The sequence below is a fragment of the Osmerus eperlanus genome, chromosome 1 (genome assembly GCF_963692335.1).
Source record: "Osmerus eperlanus chromosome 1, fOsmEpe2.1, whole genome shotgun sequence".
Taxonomy (NCBI): Eukaryota; Metazoa; Chordata; class Actinopteri; order Osmeriformes; family Osmeridae; genus Osmerus; species Osmerus eperlanus.
Window position 1 is genome coordinate 8,485,642 of NC_085018.1, and position 22,484 is coordinate 8,508,125.

The 22,484-nt window shown below is 40.2% G+C and overlaps 1 protein-coding gene across 9 annotated transcripts in view; it reads right to left on the reverse strand.

The window, feature by feature from the left end:
- The window catches only part of slc2a9l2 (solute carrier family 2 member 9, like 2), a 241,947-nt gene that overhangs the window by 49,842 nt on the left and 169,621 nt on the right, over positions 1-22,484 (reverse strand). For 7 of the 9 annotated variants that reach the window (XM_062457010.1, XM_062456972.1, XM_062456981.1 and 4 more), the window contains one exon: positions 17,770-18,303. The exons of 1 other annotated variant lie outside the window; for it this stretch is intronic. In XM_062457010.1, coding sequence (XP_062312994.1) covers positions 18,043-18,303 — 261 coding nt within the window. In that variant the 3' untranslated portion in view covers positions 17,770-18,042. Of the gene's footprint in view, positions 1-17,769; positions 18,304-21,416; positions 21,485-22,484 lie in introns of those variants that run through there. One more of the 9 variants, XM_062457037.1, reaches the window with a different exon arrangement.

The window sequence follows — 22,484 nt, forward strand, 5'->3', positions numbered from 1 at the left end:
TTCAACTAACAACCATTTCCACAGTTACTCTGCACAGTCCATTTCCCCAGGATTGCAGCCAGTCATTGAGAGCTGCAAACGCCAGTGAAAAAAGGACCTCTTAGAAGATTGACTACAACCATTGTGGTTACTCAGTGGTCACCAACCATTTTATTTTGTCACCTTTCTTTAATGTTGGTTCTATCCAGTACATTGGGCATATTGTGTAATATTTTGCGATGTTCCATGTTACAAACACTTAATTCCCATAAGGGCAAATGCCAGCCCAATTACAGTTTCAATACTTTCCTTCAGGTGGAGTGGTACCACCATCAACTGGGAGGCAATATACTTCCAACAGGGCTGCTCCCCTGAGATGACAGCAGAAAACCTTAAATGGTGCTTCACACTCATTTCTGTGTCCACTATGAGCAGTGCAGTAACTATTTCCAGCCTCTCAGCAGGTAGAAAAACAGTTCACAGGACTGGACACTGTTATAGGTGAAACACATTCCAAATGCCAGTATTGTGTTAAAAAACCTGTAAAGTAATGTACCAACAATGTTTTAAAGCAACAGCGGAGGAATTCTGACAAACCTCAGAGTTCACAGTATAAAAAACAATGTGAAAACCTTGGTGCCTGTTTCTTTAAATGTTTCTGCTGTATGGTTTATCTTCTGTATTAACATTGCCTATTGATGATCAATGCTACCAATTACAAAGATTAATATGTTTGTGTGCACTTTGCTGAAAACTGAAGTAATTTAATTTTCTTTGTTTAGGGTAGATAATGACACCAGTTTCCCCGAGTGTCAGATTTGTAATTATTATTGATGATACTGTAGCAGAGCGTACTTTGTACAGGATGGGGTAGAGGTGAATAGAGCAATGCAGACTCCAATTTGCAAGAAATATATAGCTTTCTTGAAGTACAAAGGGCAGCCTAGTGCTGTCTGTATAAAAGTCCCGAACCCTAACCGTCCAACCCAACTAAACCCCTTATTAATATAGCTGCAAGCAGCAATGAGGTGGCCAAACCGGTAAAGCAGGTAAAATGAACAAAAAACATTTGAGACATCCTCAGAACAGGGTTCTGAGCTTTTAATCCATCAAATATTTGCTGAGATACGACCCAACTTCCTGTTTGCAGGCTTTGCCGCAGATTTTGATTGGCTGTACCGATCAAACCGTTTCGAAAATCTAAAATAATTTTGATAGTTTGTGTGAGGATTGCTATGACTATATACAGCTAGACTACAGGTAGCTAGCGACTGCGTTGTACCTAGGGATGAGTATTGATAAGATTTGAACAATTCTGATTCCATCAATTCCTGCTTATCGATTCAATTCTCTTATTGATTCTCTTATTGATTCTTATTGGGCAGGGGGGGGGGGGGAAGAGCACAAACGGGTTAATTTACATAAATGTTCTTTTATATAATTTTCTATAATGCTACACACCATATACAGTATGTATACATACACATTTACATTTTGTCGTTGCTCTTCTTCTACACTTCTATTTGACCTTGGCTGAAAATGGAAGATTCTATAGCTATGCTATGTCAGTTATAGCTACGCTAGCTTAGCTATAGAATCTTCCATTTTCAGCCAAGGTCAAATCATATAATATGACAGTGTCGCTCAGTTTAGCTAATATTGGGTTAACACGACAACGCGAACGTTTGCTGATAACACACGCCCTCCGATAATTAACGTGAAGTGATCAATAATGGGAGACGAATGTCGGAGCAAAAATTTATGCTTCAAACGACGGGATAGAAGTTAAAATTGCTAATTGCTTCACACAGTGACAAGTGGTTGTGATCACTTTTGAGGAGTTTAGCTCACCTTTATGAAGCGCGAACGTTAGCTGCGCGCATCGAACACGACATTCCAGTAACTTCATTCCATGCTGTGTGTTCAAATGCTTCTTCATATTTGTGGCATTTCCTCCCTTCGACGAAATAGACTTTTTACACACGTTACAAGTGGCGTTGTTGTCATTTTGTTGTGTGAAATACAACCAAACTTTAGAACGCTTCTGCCTAGTTGCCATGTTTGCTGCAGTCTGAATAAACTATAAAAGTTTGCGCATGCGCAACGGCACAGAGAACCGTTAGCAGAATCGTTAGAATTTGGCTGATGATTCCAAGGAATCGGTTCACTGGGAACCGGTTCTAAACAAGAACCGGTTCTCAATACCCATCCCTAGTTGTACCTGGCTTCCTTTGCAGTGGCTTACAGTCTCGCTAAACAGAAAACCAGTGACATGGCAGGCTCGTTGGCTTTGGCTGGATTTGAACTTCTTACGTTGCCCTTGCCAGGACCCCAATTTATCCTAGTGAGCTATTCTCAGTGCTGGAAATTACTGTGTTCAGTTACTGTGTAAAAATATAAGCAGTTTTTCAACTGGCAAGCGGTTGTCATATTTGGCCCAAGTTTAAACAGCTGTAATTCAGTCCTATTTTGACATGTCAATGTGATTGTGGTCTGAAGATAATCTGCCAAATTTGGTGAATATTGGAACATTTTGTTGGAGGAATAGGGAAAAAACGTTTTATAAAACGTAAAATGGCGGCCGCATCAAGTCGTCTGGTATCACAAGTTAACATGTGTCAGACAAGGGATCGCCCCCTAGCGGTTAGATGACCTAACCTTTTGTGGTCCTCTTTGGAACAGGGTCCCGAGCACCTGTACCAAGTTTGATGTCAATTCTGCAAATATTTCCTGAGATATGATCTCACTTCCTGTTTTGGCGGTTTCATCGCCAACTTTGATCAGCTTTACCGGAAAAAGTTTTGAAAATCAAAAACCATGTGAAAGCGTTTGTGAGGCTTGATCTGAAGATAATTGGTGCCAGATTTTTGCTTATTGCAGCGCCACCTAGAGGTGAAATGGCATGACCTATTGGACCTCTTTAGAACAGGGTCCCTAGTCCTTAATCAATTTGATTGGCTGTAACTAACAAACGATTTCGAAAATCAAAGCTCCAGGGGATAACTTTTGTGAGGCTTGGTCTGAAGATCATCTGTGGCAATTTTGAAGATTCGACAAAAATTGTAGGAGGAGATACGAAAAAACGCTTTTCCTTAACGTTCAAAATGGCGGAGAATTCGATTTAACGTTCCGTTGTACGGTTTAGGCTGAAATTAATTATTTTCATGAACAGATTGACAAAGTTTAGTCTGTGGCAATGAAGTTCAGGTTAGTAGTCAGATAGTTTCACCTATTGAAAGACTTTTGATTTAAGTAAGGGGAGTGCCGAACATGTTCTGTCGCCGTTTGACTTCCTAAACAGCTGTGTAGATGTTTTTGTAGTGTGTCTCGCGTAGGCTACAGCGTTGCAGTGAGCAACACTGGTTTGAAACCACAGGTAATGATAATTTCACCAACAAATCGTTTACTTGTAATGTAATGTCATAATAAATCCTACAAAGAAAATGTATTTGTGAGGAATGTTTATTTTAACGATTGAAAACAGATGCATCATAGACCACTGTAGTATGTGTTGCCCGGGCAACAGAGGCTAATGTCATGATGCTAATGCTTCAGTGAAATAGTAGACTACCGTTTCCGAAAGTAGATGTGGGCCTACTTCCTCAATAATATCAGCTAATATTAGCTGATATAATATTAATAATATAGCACTCCACCCAGCTGCTAGTCCAAGCACTTGTCCTCTCCAAGTTGGACTATTGCAACTCGCTGCTCGCTGGTCTCCCAGAATGTGCAACCCGCCCTCTTCAGAGGATTCAGAACGCAGCGGCCCGCCTGGTCTACAATCTACCCAGACGCTCCCATGTTACCCCGCTCCTCATCTCTCTCCACTGACTACCTATCATGGCCCATATCAGATTCAAGACCCTGGTATTGACCTTCCGAGCAGTGAACGGGACTGCACCCGTCTACATCAAGTCTCTCCTGCAGCCTTACACCCCCACCCGTCACCTACGGTCTTCTTCAGGCAACCGCCTGGTGGTCCCACCGCTCAAGACCACCCGGTCCCAACACAAGCTCTTCTCCTGTCTGGCCCCTCAGTGGTGGAATCAACTCCCCACCTCCATCAGACACACTGACTGTCTCTCCACCTTCAAGAAAAGGCTCAAGACGCACTTGTTCCGGGAGTACAACGGTACTTAGGAATGGTTCGCTTGACCCGATGTTAGTTTCCTCAAGGATCACAATGACTCTTGCTCAGAGACTTGTTGCTCTTGTGGTTAGTGGTAACTGATTTAAAATTGTTTGTACTCGCTGTGATATATTGTTGTTGTTTTTTTATTGGGTGTGCTCAAGCCTTCGGCGAGAGCACAACCTTTGTTCTCTCACATATATATTTATTATTTATTATTGTTTATTTTCGCCCCCCTAAGGATCAGTCAATATTTGGACTACATACACAACGGCGGTGTCAAAAGGTTCGTCTTGGTAGCGATTGCGTTGGTTGTATTTTTATTTACGTTCCGTTGCATGGTTTAAGTAGAAATTGCGTTTTTGTGGTGAAAAGTGAAGCTAACGGTGGCTAATTTGCTAGCCACAGTCACTGACGTTACTAACGTCACTACGTCACTAACGTCACGAAAACACACGTGACTACCTGTAGCAGAACATTCGTTTCACGTCTGTTAACATGGGGGATAGCTAGGCTAACTATAGCTTTACTGCAAGGCAGCTGCAGGAACGCCACAAGCAAAGAGGCCAGGGTGATAACTATTTACTCATTTTACTTTGTGATGTGAAACACAATTATGAAATGTAATGTACAATATTAGCTGATATTATTAAGGAAGGGGCCCACATCTACTTTTGGAAACGGTAGTCTACTATTTCACTGAAGCATTAGCATCATGACATTAGCCTCTGTTGCCCGGGCAACACATACTACAGTGGTCTATGATGCATCTGTTTTCAATCTTTAAAATAAACATTCCTCACAAATACATTTTCGTTGTAGGATTTATTATGACATTACATTACAAGTAAACGATTTGTGGGTGAAATTATCATTACCTGTGGTTTCAAACCAGTGTACTGTAGCTCACTGCAACGCTGTAGCCTACGCGAGACACTACAAAAACATCTACACAACATGTTCGGCACTCCCCTTACTTAAATCAAAAGTCTAACTACTAATTGTTACTGACATTGTTACTGACAATGATCGCTACCAGTGAGCTTTTTATGAATGAACGATTTTCCACTAAATAAATGTCAAGCTTATTTACGTTTTGGGGGGCATATTTTCAGTTAGCAGATGGTACTGTTTGAATCGCGATTCCATCTTCTACTGCCGGGTAACGTCGTAGAATAATCTTCAAAGGGGGTTCTTTATTAATGAATGAATGCAATGAGTACGCTAAATGCCTGAAAATATCATGAGAAGGGAAAAACTTAAAATGACGTTTAAGTCATAGAGATTAGGTCAATTTTTACACCGGTCTGCCAAATGTATTCGTTTTGATTCAACGATGAGGCTGCCTCTTGCAGGGGAAATGAGAAGACATCTATTTCATTCTACACTTCACTCGTATTTTCAGTTGTAAATGAGCAGCAAAAAAAAAAAAAGCTTTTAAATCTATGTAATCTTTATAAATAATAAGTATGCATTTTTATATAAAATATACAGAAATATCAGTTGTAAAAACGGACCCCTGTGCAACCGACGAAAGCAAGCACACCCTACAATTTCCCCATAAATTGTACCCTCTCTAGTTATTATTGCTTGTCTTTTTTTCCACAGGTACACTTGCACTTATAGCAGTTCATGTTGTTTAATTGTAACTTGTTTAACTACATGCTCTTATGGTTCTTCCCTTTGGGCACTTACTTTGGTTGTTCACAATGTGTGCTTCATGTTTTGGCTACTCGCAATGTTTTGTGGCTATCTCGTTGTTATGATCAGTGACCTATGCACTTTGTAAAGCTCTCTCTTGGAAGTCGCTTTGGATAAAAGCGTCTGCTAAATGAATAAATGTAAATGTAAATATTGTACATTACATTTCACAATTGTGTTTCACATCACAAAGTAAAATGAGTAAATAGTTATCACCCTGGCCTCTTTGCTTGTGGCGTTTCTGCAGCTGCCTTGCAGTAAAGCTATAGTTAGCCTAGCTATCCCCCAAGTTAACAGATGCGAAACGAATGTTCTGCTACAGGTAGTCACGCGTGTTTTCGTGACGTTAGTGACATTAGTAACGTCAGTGACTGTGGCTAGCAAATTAGCCACCGTTAGCTTCACTTTTCGCCACAAAAACTTAACTTGAGCCTAAACCATGCAACGGAACGTAAATCCCAATAGAAGCAACTCAATCGCTACCAAGACGAAACTTTTGACACCTAGGTTGTCTATGTAGGCCAAATATTGACTGAGTTTTAGGGGGGCAAAAAGAATAATAACTAGAAAAGGCTGTTCCTGCGAAACAGCAGTGAGAATGCTGAAAACCTGAATGGGGATAGCTGACCATGCAAAAAAGCTGAAAAGTTAAAATTTAGTAGAAAGTTATGAGCTGAAGCTTCAAAGCAACCGAAAGGTATTTTTGAAAGGGGCTGGAGCAGCATTCCAACAATGATTTGAAAGGATTTACCATTACTTTTAAAGGGAGAATAATTTGCACAAAAACCTTAATATTTTAAAAAGTATAAAAGTGAGAAATTAGAAAATACCCGCAAGCTGAAATGAATTTAAAAAATGTGTGAGTCACACAAAAGAGGCAGTGTGGAAGCTGAACTGCATCATCTTAACAAAGCTAAGAGCTAAAATAGCCTACAATGTGGGAGAAGCTGAAAGCTGAACTGTTAAACAGAAGAAGAAGTAGGCTAGCTAGTCGTAACAAGAATAGTATCGTTTTAACAGATTAAATTATAGTTGGGATAGTATTAGCAGTAGGAGATGTAGCCTATGCGTTTACTCGGCTTTCATAGTTGGATTCAATGTGTTGATGGAATGAAACATACAGCAGTAGGGCCGATACAGGAAGACACGGCGACACTTTGTTGGAGAAGGATGATGGTGCAAGTTTTGTCCGAATTATGTAGACGCGTTTATTGAGTAATCGCATAACTAATTACACATGTAAACGGAGTAATCGTATTATTGGCATAAACCGACAATTGCTAGTAATCGGGTTTCTCATGGTCAAGTAAACGTACCAATCACCTATTTGAGAGACTGAGTGGTGCGTGTCTGTCGTTACGGTGATGGTGCAGCTATGATTGCTAATGCGCTGAGGGCAGAGAATAAGAGAAATGTAGCTAGAATCCACACCTCAAACAAGTTAACCTAGACGCAAAACTATACGTCCAATCCAAAAAATAAGGATATTTTCCGAGACCCAAGACTCTGCCTAAACCAGAGATATTCTTTATATGTCTGTGCAGTCAGAAATACGACTCTACCTGCAGTTTCGAAAACGTGTCCCTTTTGCTTTCCTGGTGCGTGTTTGTTTGGTTGTCACGGTGATGGCGCAGCTGTGATGGCTAACGAGCTAGGCAGAGAGAAAAACGAACATTTACCTAGCATCCACACCTCAAACAAGTTGACCTAGACGCAAAACTATACGTCCAATCCAAAAAATAAGGATATTTTCCGAGACCCAAGACTCTGCCGAAACCAGAGATGTCCTTTATATTTCTGTGCGGTCAGAAATACGACTCTACCGGCAGTTTCAAAATCTTGTTCTTTTTGCTTTCTCTGACGATTTTGTCACCAGATTTGCATTGGTCTCTATGGGGCGAGAGTTGGACTTTGTCTCGCTTTCGTGGGGCTCTGAACAAATGTGTACGTCTGTTGGATTCAACAGACAACTGTCTACGACTAGCACAAAATTAGCTATCTATTGATCCAAAAACGAAGCATGAAGAGCGAAAATTGTGGCAATGCTGGCAAACTAGAAATATTTTTTCAACGACATCCGAAGCTGCCCTGCACTCTAAGCATTTCAGTCTGCACTCTAGGGTTTCACGTAAACACCCATGTAAATCTCAGAAACGGCTTGAAAAAGTCATGAAACATAATCAGTGATATTGAAAAAAGTTGAATAGATATCAAAAAGCTGAATTTTTTAAAAATAGTTTAGGGTTTTGTCAACATTTTAAAGTTTAAATGGTGGCTCTAGCTGAAAGATTGAGGAAGAAGAAGGATTTGGAAGTTGAAGAAGTTTAAAGAAGTTTGAGAGGATTTGAAAGAAAACTCCATTGGAAACCCATGTTAAAAATATTATTAATATTGATTTATATTAATTCAAGCATAAGAGGTACAAAGCTGAAAAGTCATAGCACCCATGGCCTGAAACTGCTGAATTTTTTGATAGCTGAACGGTTTTAATAGCTGAATATTTGAAGGCGCTGAAAGGTGCTACGGAAGAAATAGAAGATAAATAATAATAAGTTGAATAAAGATTCAACGAACAATACTTGGAATGCTGAAGCAGCATTCCAACAATAATAAGTTGAATAAAGATTCAAAGAACAATACTTGGAATGCTGAAGCAGCATTCCAACAATAACTAGAAAAGGCATGTCCTGCTGAAAATGCGTTGGAATGCTGAAATCTGAAATTATTTTTTTTAAATGGCTGAAAATACTGAAATGAGAAAATACCCGCAAGCTGAAATGTGTGAGTCACACAAAAGAGGCAGTGTGGAAACTGAACTGCATCATCTAACAACGCTAAGAGCTGAAATACAATGCGGGAGAAGCTGAAAGCTGAACTGTTAAACAGAAGAAGAAGTAGGCCTAGGCTAGCTAGTCATAAAAAGAATATTATAGTCTTATCAGCTGAAATTATAGTTGGGATAGTAATAGCAGTAGCAGATGTGTGCATTGAGTGCGTTTACTCGGCTTTCTTAGTAGGATTCAATGTGTTGATGGAATGAAACATACAGCAGTAGGGCCGATACAGGAAGACACGGCGACACTGTGTTGCAGAAGGATGATGGTGCAAGTTTTGTCCGTGGAGCATACAACGATTAATAAAAAGAATCATGTAGACGCGTTTATTGAGTAATCGCATAACTAATTACACATGTAAACGGAGTAATCGTATTATTGGCATAAACCGACAATTGCTAGTAATCGGGTTTCTCATGGTCAAGTAAACGTACCAATCACCTGTGTAAGAGACTGAGTGGTGCGTGTCTGTCGTTACGGTGATGGTGCAGCTATGATTGCTAACGCGCTGAGGGCAGAGAATAAGAGAAATGTAGCTAGAATCCACACCTCAAACAAGATAACCTAGACGCAAAACTGTACGTCCAGTCCAAAATCTAAGGATATTTTCCGAGACCCAAGACTCTGCCGAAACCGGAGATATTCTTTATATGTCTGTGCAGTCAGAAATACGACTCTACCTGCAGTTTCAAAAACGTGTTCCTTCTGCTTTCCTGGTGCTTGTTTGGTTGCCACGGCGATGGAGCAGCTGTGATCGCTAACGAGCTGGGCAGAGAGAATAACTAATGTAGCTAGAATCCACACCTCAAACAAGTTAACCTAGACGCAAAACTATACGTCCAATCCAAAAAATAAGGATATTTTCCGAGACCCAAGACTCTGCCTAAACCAGAGATATTCTTTATATGTCTGTGCAGTCAGAAATACGACTCTACCTGCAGTTTCGAAAACGTGTTCCTTTTGCTTTCCTGGTGCGTGTTTGTTTGGTTGCCACGGTGATGGCGCAGCTGTGATGGCTAACGAGCTAGGCAGAGAGAAAAACGAACATTTACCTAGCATCCACACCTCAAACAAGTTAACCTAGACGCAAAACTAAACGTCCAATCCAAAAAATAAGGATATTTTCAGAGACCCAAGACTCTGCCGAAACCAGAGATGTCCTTTATATTTCTGTGCGGTCAGAAATACCGGCAGTTTCAAAATCTTGTTTTTTTTGCTTTCTCTGACGATTTTGTCACCAGATTTGCATTGGTCTCTATGGGGCGAGAGTTGGACTTTGTCTCGCTTTCGTGGGGCTATGAAAAAATGTGTACGTCTGTTGGATTCAACAGACAACTGTCTACGACCAGCACAAAATTAGCTATCTATTGATCTAAAAATGAAGCATGAAGAGCGAAAATTGTGGCAATGCTGGCAAACTAGAAATATTTTTTCAACGACATCCGAAGCTGCCCTCCACTCTAAGCGTTTCAGTCTGCACTCTAGGGTTTCATGTACACACCCATGTAAATCTCAGAAACGGCTTGAAAAAGTCATGAAACATAATCAGTGATATTGAAAAAAGTTGAATGGATATCAAAAAGTTGAATTATTTAAAAATAGTTTAGTTTTGTCAACATTTTAAAGTTTAAATGGTGGCTCTAGCTGAAAGATTGAGGAAGAAGAAGGATTTTGAAGTTGAAGAAGTTTAAAGAACTTTGAGAGGATTTGAAAAAAACTCCATTGGAAACCCATGTTAAAAATACTATGAATATTGATTTATATTAATTCAAGCATAAGAGGTACAAAGCTGAAAAGTCATAGCACCCATGGCCTGAAACTGCTGAACTTTTTGATAGCTGAACGGTTCAATGCTGAAGCAACATTCCAACAATAAGTTGAATAAAGATTCAAAGAATAATACTTGGAATGCTGAAGCAGCATTCCAACAATAAAGATTCAAAGAACAATACTTGGAATGCTGAAGCAGCATTCCAACAATAATAATAATAAAGAGAAACAGGAAAACAATAGTGAGAATGCTGTTAACTATATATATATCACACTATATATCTCACATATATAATATATATGTGAGAGAACAAAGGTTGTGCTCTCGCCAAAGGCTTATTATTATTGGCCACCAATAATAATAATAAGAAGAAGAAGAATATGTAGAAACACTTAAGGTGGCTTCGCCGCTTCGCGTCTTGGCCACCAAAAATAGACCAAATTTGTTCCTTGACACCAACCAATAGTGGATCATAGTCCAGAGTCAATATGGTTCCTTACTTCCGTGGTTTCTCTCGCAACAGTGGGGGTCAATGAACATGTAGTGACCACTTAACTGGAGAGCAAGAGGGAGGTCGGGAAGTGAGGCGTGAGTTAGGAATGTCCCGATCAAGTACGGCAGTAATAAAGTCCACATAGTCCATAGCCAGGGCTCTCAAGTCTCACGCATTAGCCGTGAGACTCACACATTTCAACCATTTCTCAGGCTCTGTCAGTCAAATGATACCCATGTACTTAACAGTCACCTTTGACATTGACAATCTGCTAAGGTTGAAGTCCTCAGCTTTAGTATCTTTCTTATGACGACCTGCATCAGGATTAGGTTTTCAAGTAAGGTCCCCCATCTATGGAATTCAGCAAGGGCATGGTTCACAACAAAAAATTGCTCAAGATGTTAGAATTTCAAAGATTATATATATTAATTTTCTAAATGCAAAGTGAGTGAACAGAGGAAAATCTATCAAATCAATATTTTGTGTGACCACACTTTGCCGTCAAAACATCATCCACTCTTCTAGGTACACTTGCACACAGTTTTTGAGCAGTTTTGGCCCAAACATCTTGGAGAATTAACCACAGTTCTTCTGTGGCTTTAGGCAGCCTCAGTTCCTTCTCTCTCTTCATTTAATCCCAGATACACTCGATGATGTTGGAACCAGGACTCTGTGGGGGCCACTACATCACTTCCAGGACGCTGAAGATACTTCTTAATGACTTTTTCTGCATGTTTGAGGTCTTTGTCATGCTGCAGAAGAAATTTGGGGCTAATCAGCTGCCTCCCTGGTGATATTGCATGATGAATGAGTATCTGCCTGCAGCATTGAGGAGACTGTCGATCCTGACCAAATCCCCACTCCATCTGCAGAAATACAGCCCCAAACTTGCAAGGAACCTCCACCATGCTTCACTGTTACCTGCAGACACTCATTCATGTACTGCTCTACAGCGTTTCGGCAAACAAGCTGCCTTCTGCTAGATCATGCTGATTGCATGTTTTTATAGTCATGATTTTGCAATCATAATTAAGATGTAAGTCCATATAGCTCTAGCACTTTTATCTGAAAGAAAAGCGCTGGGTTTAGCTTCATCCCAGAATTTTTTCATATTTTGAACAATATCTTGACAACATTTCAACCACTTCCGAGTGAAAGACTTTAAAAACGGAGTGGAGCTTGTGTTCTGAATAAATATTTTCTCTCTGGTAGATGCATGTTTACTGTACTGTTGCTCCTTCAGTGTGTCCTTCTAGAGAGAGCATAGATAAAAAAAAACGATGAACAACACCTGCATTACAGTTTAAAAACTCACTCGATATTATTGCTTGACAATAGTTATTATATTTATATAGACATTAAGTTAACATCCATCCATCCATCATCTTCCGCTTGTCCGGGGGTCGGGTCGCGGGGGCAGCAACCTAAGCAGGGAGGCCCAGACTTTCCTCTCCCCGGCCACTTCCACCAGCTCTTCCTGGGGGACCCCGAGGCGTTCCCAGGCCAGCCGAGAGACATAGTCCCTCCAGCGTGTCCTGGGTCTTCCCCGGGGCCTCTTCCCAGTGGGACGTGCCCAGAACACCTCACCAGGGAGGCGTCCAGGAGGCATCCTTATCAGATGCCCGAGCCACCTCAACTGGCCCCTCTCGACGCGGAGGAGCAGCGGTTCTACTCTGAGCCCCTCCCGGATGACCGAGCTTCTCACCCTATCTCTAAGGGAGAGCCCGGACACCCTGCGGAGAAAACTCATTTCGGCCGCTTGTATTCGCGATCTCGTTCTTGCGGTCACTACCCACAGTTCGTGACCATAGGTGAGGGTAGGAATGTAGATCGACTGGTAAATAGAGAGCTTCGCCTTTCGACTCAGCTCCTTCTTCACCACAACGGACCGATGCAGAGCCCGCATCCCTGCGGACGCCGCACCGATCCGCCTGTCGATCTCGTGCTCCATTCTTTCCTCACTCGTGAACAAGACCCCGAGATACTTGAACTCCTCCGCTTGGGACAAGATCTCCTCCCTGACCCGGAGATTGCACTCCACCTTTTTCCGGTCGATAACCATGGCCTCAGATTTGGAGGTGCTGATTCCCATCCCAGCCGCTTCGCATTCGGTTGCGAACCGCTCCAGTGAGAGCTGGAGGTCACGGCCCGATGAAGCCAACAGGACCACATCATCCGCAAAAAGCAGTTAAGTTAACATTTTAATTGATATTTCCATTTTTATATAAAATATTTGTCTTAAAGTTTATATTATTCAAATGTATGTGTAATAAAAGGCATCAAACTATCCTGTCTTTTTTACAAAGAGCTATTATCAAAAGAGATAATCTAGTTCACCATAAACACTGCAATATTTCACGGAATTCACTCCGATTTCATGAGAAAGCGCTCATGATACCAAAATCCAAAGTGAACACACTTGCTGGTGGCAAACCTTGCCAACATGTCACAAAGCTTTCTTCAGCATGGCATGCTGCATCACAGAGCTTTTCCCAAAGGCAGCCATAGTGATATCAGAGACGTCACTGTTTCCAATTATATTATACTATCAATGCTCGCCTGCCGTGTGTGGTGGCCTTAAGTATTAAACTGAAAATCCATACAGCTCTGGCTGTGAGTGAGTCATTCATTCCCTCTGTATGGTATTGCTCTCTTTAAAGTTAATCTTTCCTTCCCTATTTTTTTTACCTGGTTGTGCACTGCTTAAAGGCTTTATATTGTATAGAACACGTGCACTGCCTTCCTCACGTTTTGTAAAACAACCATAAGAAAGCCCTCTATTCCATCACAGGTTAGTATTTCAGACTTTAGACACTTTTATGCAAAGTTGATGCATCAGGATGACTGATGGTTCATAAATACACACTGGTACTACTTGACAGGGGCTTGGTGAAGAGTGGAATTGTACTTCAAGCTAATCACTGTCCATTAATGAGTATGAGAAAGTAAAAAAACTGCAGGAACAGAGACAGAGACTATGGTTGTTCCGTAAATATACATGGTGTACACACACACACACTCACACACACACAACTGTAATACAACTGTATGACAGTTCTCTGGGGTGTCTAGAGCAGTCCAGCCCACTCCTAACCACAAGGGTAGAGACTTCAGGCGCTGACAGCTGCTTCAGGTGACACAAACTCTTCATGTTAAAATAGCCTTCATGCCAAATCAGGTAGTTTGTTATCAAGTGCAGACACCATTTATCACCACAGGGCTAAAGTCATCCCAACACTTATAATTTTTACAGTATATCTATGTCAAGATTACACCTAAGGTTGTGGATTGCCTATTGATCAAAATATGCCCACTCACAACAAGGGGATGAAAAGATTGATGCCACCACTCTTGTCAAGTTTATTTTCAATCCTTTTTTTCCAACAGCTTTTGCTGTCAGCAGTCAGTGGTGCTGTCAGCAGTCAAGTAACTGTGAAGGAATGTTTTGTCTGTCTCCACGGTAGACAATCAGTTTTGGTTTTAGGTGTAAAAGTATTAACAACCAGCTAATTGGAGAAAGAGTTTAACAAACACCTAAATCTATATCACATGCGAGTACATCTACGAGTTTTAATATTTGTGTAAGATATTTTCATAACATACCAAAAAGCATTTCAGGTTGTTTACTTTGGAAGTATTCAGATCACTACACTTTGCACATATTGCTGTATTATAGGAAGTTTATTCTACACACAATACTCCATAATGACAAACGAAAACATGCTATTATACATTAATATTGTAGACCCTGGTTCTACACATCAATTTGATATTTCTGATTGTTGTCTCATCTTGAGTGATATTTTGGTTTAAAACATTAAATGACTTGAAATTGCCTTTCAATCAAATTGTCCAACTTTCATTTTGTCTCGCAAACCTTTTTATGTAATTAACTACAAGGCACCCTCCTGTTGCCTACATTTCAAAATACTTTAAATTCAGCCTTCACAGATGTTACTAAAGCTATTTGCATAGCACCCCCACATAGTTCACCAGTGCCACTTTGCATAATGTCAGAGTAATTACACCCTGCATTCTTAGTCTCTTTTAATTTATGATTTTGACTGAGACAATGTCATATCAGAAACTTCATCTGCTCCAGACCTCAAGTGAATTTTGGTATTTATGCTTCTTGATATCCTATCTGTAATAGAATAGAATAACTGTACATTAAGTGATTCTTCTTCACAAATGTGAAACAGAGCTACAGACCTGACACTTCCAATTATCTTTCTCCTCACCCGCCTGCCGGCTTGCCAATGCAGAAAATGTGTTGTCTCAGGGGGTGGTAATTTCATGGAGCCTCGTTTGGATTCATGATGTTTCACTACGACACTGCGACACTGCTGTGTCACAACTGATTGTCCATCTGTGCATCCCAGGGTTCCTTAGTCCATGGGCATCAAAACATTTTGACACTCTACACACAAGTGCAAGTAACCCCTTTCTGGTGCCATGTGTGACTGACGTCACTCTGGTCACACATCCCCTCTAAGTTGAGTCCATGTGTTGAAAAGCAGTTTGACTGCAGTGAGATTTAGGGAGGATCTAGATCCCATGTCTATAATTTTTACTATGTGCTTCTCTCCTTTCATTGCTATCTCCCTCCCTTAATGCCGGCCTTCTCACAGGGTTTTAATAAAGACATTATTTCCAGTATTAGCACTTTAATCTTCTGGAATATGTGTCTCTCCTGGAATCCAGGTCCTCCATGCTCTTATTTCATCTATATCACTGTTTTAAATCTCTTCTGAAAATGGGTCATACATGTGCATTGCTTATTTTACTACTTTTATGTCACTTGCGCATACATGCTTCTCTCTCTAATAGGGCTGCAACACGTCTTATGGCTGCAATATGGGAACTTTTGTGTCCTGTCACCACTCAGTAATTTGTACAATTTAGAATGACAACAAAAGTTGTATTTGTTAGTATTATAGTTACTTTGTATTATAAGTGTAAGTATTCTTCTTCAATCCATTATGTTGTAATGGGTATATTTGTGCACTTATACTTACTAAAATATGTCTGGTATAAAAGTATAAAAGTATACTGGAAAGTTATGTTAGCAATTTGATTGGTATATACTGTATATATAAATAAATACCAGAAACATTAGACATTAGAAAAAGACCGAAGAAGAACAGAGAACAATGGTCCACATTCCCTATTATATCCAATTATGAACTGTGAGAGCAACCAATCAGTCCACATCTTGACTGTTACTTTTCAGAAGAAAACCAATGCAACAGGAGGTCACACAATGAGTTCTCAGTAATATCAAGCAAAACCTTGAGCATATAAGAGAGGTGTGAGTGTCTCCTAGCTTACAAATCCTCCTTCTGGACAAGAAGCAAAAGGTGCTGCAGTGCTCATATTGACTTGACTTGATATGAACTTGACTGAAGACAGGTCAGTATATTATTGAGACTTCATTAATCATGGCGATTTGCTCAGAGAATAATGAGGAGAAACCATTTTCTCTTGGCATGCAAATGTAAACTTGGTCAGCATTTTCCTGTTCTTGTCCTGATGCAGAATACACTTGAAACACGGCACTTGGATATTGAAAATTATAACGTTTTTGGAGTGGTCTAAAGTCAGCTGTTTCTGTCAGAATCGGAATAAAATCAGATTAAGGTGTTTATCAATTGGATTTTGCTGACAGTAACTCATCCACAGAAACCCACAAAGAAACTACAGATGGTATTGTACAATCATGCACTGTGTATGTGCCACATACACTACAGCAGCAACTACTAAACTGGCCACAACTGATCCTTTGTTCTGCATTCAATATTTTCTGACATAAACTTCAAATCTTGATAGCAACCAATACATTTTAAGGTTTGACAGTAAAATGAAATCAATCTGATATCGGTGGGCGTCACAGGACTATAATAAACACAAACAATCATTAAGGTTAAACCGGCACTAATGATTGGATGGCATTCGGACCGAATGCAATGATTGGACACGGTACTTGTCTGTCTGTCTACCTAGCTCCCGGCAGTAGTCAGGCAGCACGTTCATGTGTTTTGGAGGAGTGGCTTTCAAGGGAGGTGTTGGGATATTTCAGTTTGAATCCTTTCAAAGTTAAGAGTTATTAAAATGGCTAGGTTCGCTAGATTCCAGCATTGCAGTTTGGTGTATCGCTGTCTTTTGCACAGTTACACTGTGTTAGTGGCCTGCCTGGATTTGACCTTTGTTGCCATTTTTTATGGTTCTTGTAAAACGGTGTTTGGGCGCTTATTCCACTTTCAGAATACCCAACGGCTAGTAATGTAGTGCCTTGTTGTGGCACAAATGGGTGTTGCCTCTTTGAGGCCAGATCTGAGGAGGCAGTTGCTATAACTCAACAGCACACAATGACATTGATGATAAGGCTGACTGTCACTATGTTTTCTTCTGGAGTCTGAGGTTTGGATTGCCCTTTCAACCTAAACTCAAATCAAATCAAAACTTTATTTTAATTAAAGGAAATTGCCATAGTGGAATATACATAAGAACAGCATCAATGAGACCACATTATAAGGTGGACAAATTCAGCTCAATGGCGGTAAATGCAATATCATATCTACCTTAGCGGTACTCAAAGCACGTTACATTTTTTGCCTCTCATTCACCCATTCATACTCACACTCACACATACCGACAGCGGCGGAGCTGCCATGCAAGGCGCCGGCCTGCCCATCTGGAGCAACTAGAGGTTCCAAGTCTTGCTCAAGGATACTTCGGCACATGGCCTGGGAGGAGTCAGGGATCGAACCGCCAACCTTGCGATAAGCAGACGACCATCTCTAACCCTTGAGCCACAGCCGCCCTACTAAAAACACTAAATAATTTATAAATATTGATTTGAAAGACAATTTATTTCAAATATTACATTGTTTTCAAAAATAGTTAATGATTAATTTAGACGAGTTATCATGATTAGGCTTGATGCTTCAAACCACGGTAAAAAAAAAAAAAAACCCTGCCCACTTCCTATACCCTTCTGAATACAAACAGATACTTTGGTTTGCGAAGCAGATACAGAAAATGGCATCCCTGCACCAGCCTAATAAATATATACATACATACAAATACATTTTAGAGTAGTGTAACTGTCATTGAGCAGCTTTTGTTCTAATTAGAAGGAACTTTCCATCTCGATGATGTCGCTTTCTATCTCGTTCTCCACTTCTTTGGTTCCAGGTTTGACATTCAGTACTCCTTCCATTTCCTTGTCTTTCAAAACATCTTGATCTTGGATCTTGTTGATCTTGGCGAAGCTCTGGCTGATTTCAACAAAAGTCTTTTTTTTGGTCTCAGGGAGGATGAAGTACAGATATAAGGCACCGAGCACGCAGACCACCACAAAGACCAGGAAAGCATAGGTCTTGAGGCCCTCCTGCACAAAGACAAAACAAATCATAGAATTAGAGAAAATACCTGTTTTTAAAGTAATTTCCTGTAGACATGATCATACCAGCACTTCCTTCTTTTAAGATAATTTCTAAGTTGATTTAAAAAAGAAAAACTGAGGTGATTTTCAACTGAGCTAAGATTTTGGTAACCCTTCCTTTTACAGTCCCTTAAGTACTAGGTATTTACATAGAAAGTAAAGGGTATGTTATGTGTTTTATTGGGTATTACCGATTGGTACCAAGGTGGTAAATACCTAGATGATTCGAAGTATTTACCCATTAACTAAATACTAACGTGCTGGTCATTACTGGGTATATTTTCTGTATTATTGGGTATTACCGATTGGTACCAAGGTGGTAAATACCTAGATAATTCGAAGTATTTACCCATTAACTAAATACTAACGTGCTGGTCATTACTGGGTAATTTTCACTGGCCCTAATTAGGTAAACAGAGGACAAAACTTAGTATTTACCTGGAAACTTATAAATATTACTATTTAAATACCGCTGGTAGTAAGTTGGTAACAATGGGAGATATATATGGTAAATTATAATGTGTTATTGGGTAAAAACCGCTGCTACTAAGTAGGTAAAGACGGCCAAGCTCCAGCAGGATTACGAACAAAATACTCTACTATTACCCTGCAGTTACGTAAGGTTTATGTCGGTAACAGTCCACGTCTAATGAGAAGATAAGATAGTACTTTACAATAAAATACCTTTTCAGATACATTTATTGATGATGGCCTCATTTACTTGGCTGGTATAGCTACCTACCTCCGCGGGAAGAGTTTTCCTCTACTGTCACGGTAAATCTTCTTGGATACTGGGTATGTTCTTGCGCATGTTTGGACTATTTACTCAGTAAGTAATCTGAAACTGGACTGTAAAAGGAAGCTGTGTTTGTTTCCATGGTGTTACCAGGCTCTTACCATACCCTTTGTAAGCGAATACCTACGGTGGCCGACATGTGCAAACGCGCTGCAAATTAAGAAAACACATGCAAATAGACAAAACACAAGCAAATTAAGAAAACAATTTCATGAATTTGACAACACATGCGCAGCATTCAGCAAACGCGCTGCAAATACACACAACACAACCAAATACATAAACGCGTTGCAAAAACGAAAGCACACAAACCAACATCTTGATTTTCGGCCCCACGGAGCGAAAGAGAGAGAGCATATGAGAAGTTTGGACCAACATCGAAGTAAAGAGGCGACATAAAAAGGTTATTTTCATTTTTACATGCGGCCCTCCTCTTTGACAGTTTTTCAAAAGGGCAACTTCGATTTTGGTCCCATTTCCAAAACAAACTTCTCATATGTCTCTCTCTCTCTCGCTCCGTTGGGCCGAAAATCAAGCTGTTCCATTTAGCGCTCCACCTAGAGGCCTGGACAACTTTCGTTGTGAAAACTGGATGCAGCGTTTTTGGTTTGCGTGCTTTCGTTATTGCAACGCGTTTATGTATTGGCAGCGTTTTTGGTTTGAGTGCTTTCGTTTTTGCAACGCGTTTATGTATTTGGTTGTGTTGTGTGTATTTGCAGCGCGTTTGCTGAATGCTGCGCATGTGTTGTCAAATTCATGAAATTGTTTTCTTAATTTGCTTGTGTTTTGTCTATTTGCATGTGTTTTCTTAATTTGCAGCGCGTTTGCACATGTCGGCCACCGTAGGTATTCGCTTACAAAGGGTATGGTAAGAGCCTGGTAACACTATGGCAACAAACACGGCTTCCTTTTACAGTCCAGTTTCATATTACTTACTGAGTAAATATCCATGTTTACCTGGTATCGCCTTGGAACATATAGTACAAGTTCTTACTAAGGGTAACGTTGACAAAGTGGTATTCGCTTACAAAGGGTATGGTAAGAGCCTGGTAACACTATGGCAACAAACACGGCTTCCTTTTACAGTCCAGTTTCATATTACTTACTGAGTAAATATCCATGTTTACCTGGTATCGCCTTGGAACATATAGTACAAGTTCTTACTAAGGGTAACGTTGACAAAGTGGTATTCGCTTAAAAAGGGTATGGTAAGAGCCTGGTAACACCATGGAAACAAACACGGCTTCCTTTTACAGTCCAGTTTCAGATTACTTACTGAGTAAATAGTCCAAACATGCGCAAGAACATACCCAGTATCCAAGAAGATTTACCGTGACAGTAGAGGAAAACTCTTCCCGCGGAGGTAGGTAGCTATACCAGCCAAGTAAATGAGGCCATCATCAATAAATGTATCTGAAAAGGTATTTTATTGTAAAGTACTATCTTATCTTCTCATTAGACGTGGACTGTTACCGACATAAACCTTACGTAACTGCAGGGTAATAGCAGAGTATTTTGTTCGTAATCCTGCTGGAGCTTGGCCGTCTTTACCTACTTAGTAGCAGCGGTATTTACCCAATAACACATTATAATTTACCATATATATCTCCCGTTGTTACCAACTTACTACCAGCGGTATTTAAATAGTAATATTTATAAGTTTCCAGGTAAATACTAAGTTTTGTCCTCTGTCTTTACCTAATTAGGACCAGTGAAAATTACCCAGTAATGACCAGCACGTTAGTATTTAGTTAATTGGTAAATACTTCGAATTATCTAGGTATTTACCACCTTGGTACCAATCGATAATACCTAATAATACAGAAAATATACCCAGTAATGACCAGTACGTTAGTATTTAGTTAATGGGTAAATACTTCGAATTATCTAGGTATTTACCACCTTGGTACCAATCGGTAATACCCAATAAAACACATAACATACCCTTTACTTTCTATGTAAATACCTAGTACTTAAGGGACTGTAAAAGGAAGGGTTACCAAGATTTTTCTACCAAATAAACAAAAAATATGCTATCTCTCATCGTACCCCTCTCTCCCCTTCTCTCTCGTTGTCAGCTTTTAGCCCTCATGTTTAGCCTGTCTGTTACTCAAAGCTTGACAGAGTGACATGCCATAAAAGCCCAGAGACGTTTCTTATTCATTTTATTTCTACTGAAGTAGCATACCTATTGAGCAGTGGAGCTAAATTCCCCCCCCCCCCCACACACACACACATACAGTACAGTTACACACACACGCACCAAGCGCCTCAGGGTCCACTGTTCACCTCCAGGGTCAAAAGAGCATCCCGGCTCTGGTGAATCACATCCTAAAAATAGACACCCAGTGAAGACAGCAAAGCGGGTGAACAGAGGACATCTCAGAGGCTAGCTCTCAAGGTAGTAAAACTTCAGTTAAAATTGCAATTCTGAAGCTCCATCAAAATTATTATTAAGGAGGAACCCAATATTATAATAATAAAAGGAGGTCAGATGGCTGAGCGGTTAGGGAGTCGGGCTGTTAATCAGAAGGTTGTTGGTTCGATTCCCGGCCGTGCAAAAATGACGTTGTCCTTGGGCAAGGCACTTCACCCTACTTGCCTCGGGGGAATGTCCCTGTACTTACTATAAGGCGCTCTGGATAAGAGCGTCTGCTAAATGACTAAATGTAAATTAAATCATTATGTCGTCATGTTTTCTCGGGTAGCTGCCAATGAGATCTAAGTTGCTTTAACTCTAAACCAGTAAACAGGCCAAAATGTGTTAAAAGCAAGTCACAGAATACAAAGTTCTTCAAATTCCTCGATGCACGAAGCAGTGAGCAAGTTCAGGCCAGAACAACCATTGTTTACTTAGTTTATATATCAATTAATTATCAGCATGTTACAGCTTTTCAGGTGTATGTATTTTACTAGCATTTTCAGTTGGAATCCCAGAAATAGCCTAAATCATAAAGGATGAACTCATGCTGTCTGCCAATAACAGGGTTCAATGATTTTAAACCCAGAGAGAGAGATTACCAGAGATGAGGAAACTTGAGTAACCCTGTGTGTGATGTCACTGAGGGAACTTTAATCTGTTGTTCATGAGGATATTATGCCTATAAAAGCTATTACCCATAGTAATAAACCATGCTGTGGCCAAACATCAATGGACTCAAAGTACTTCATATTTGTATTCACCTTTAATGACCTCAATTGCAACCCTAGGTTATATCACCACCATGTTATTCTCTGGCTGTCTTTCTCTTTCGAATATTTTCTAACAGAATAAAGAGGGCAACGTTGTGTTGCCTGACCCAGAAAACAGCGTTTGTGACATAATGCTTGT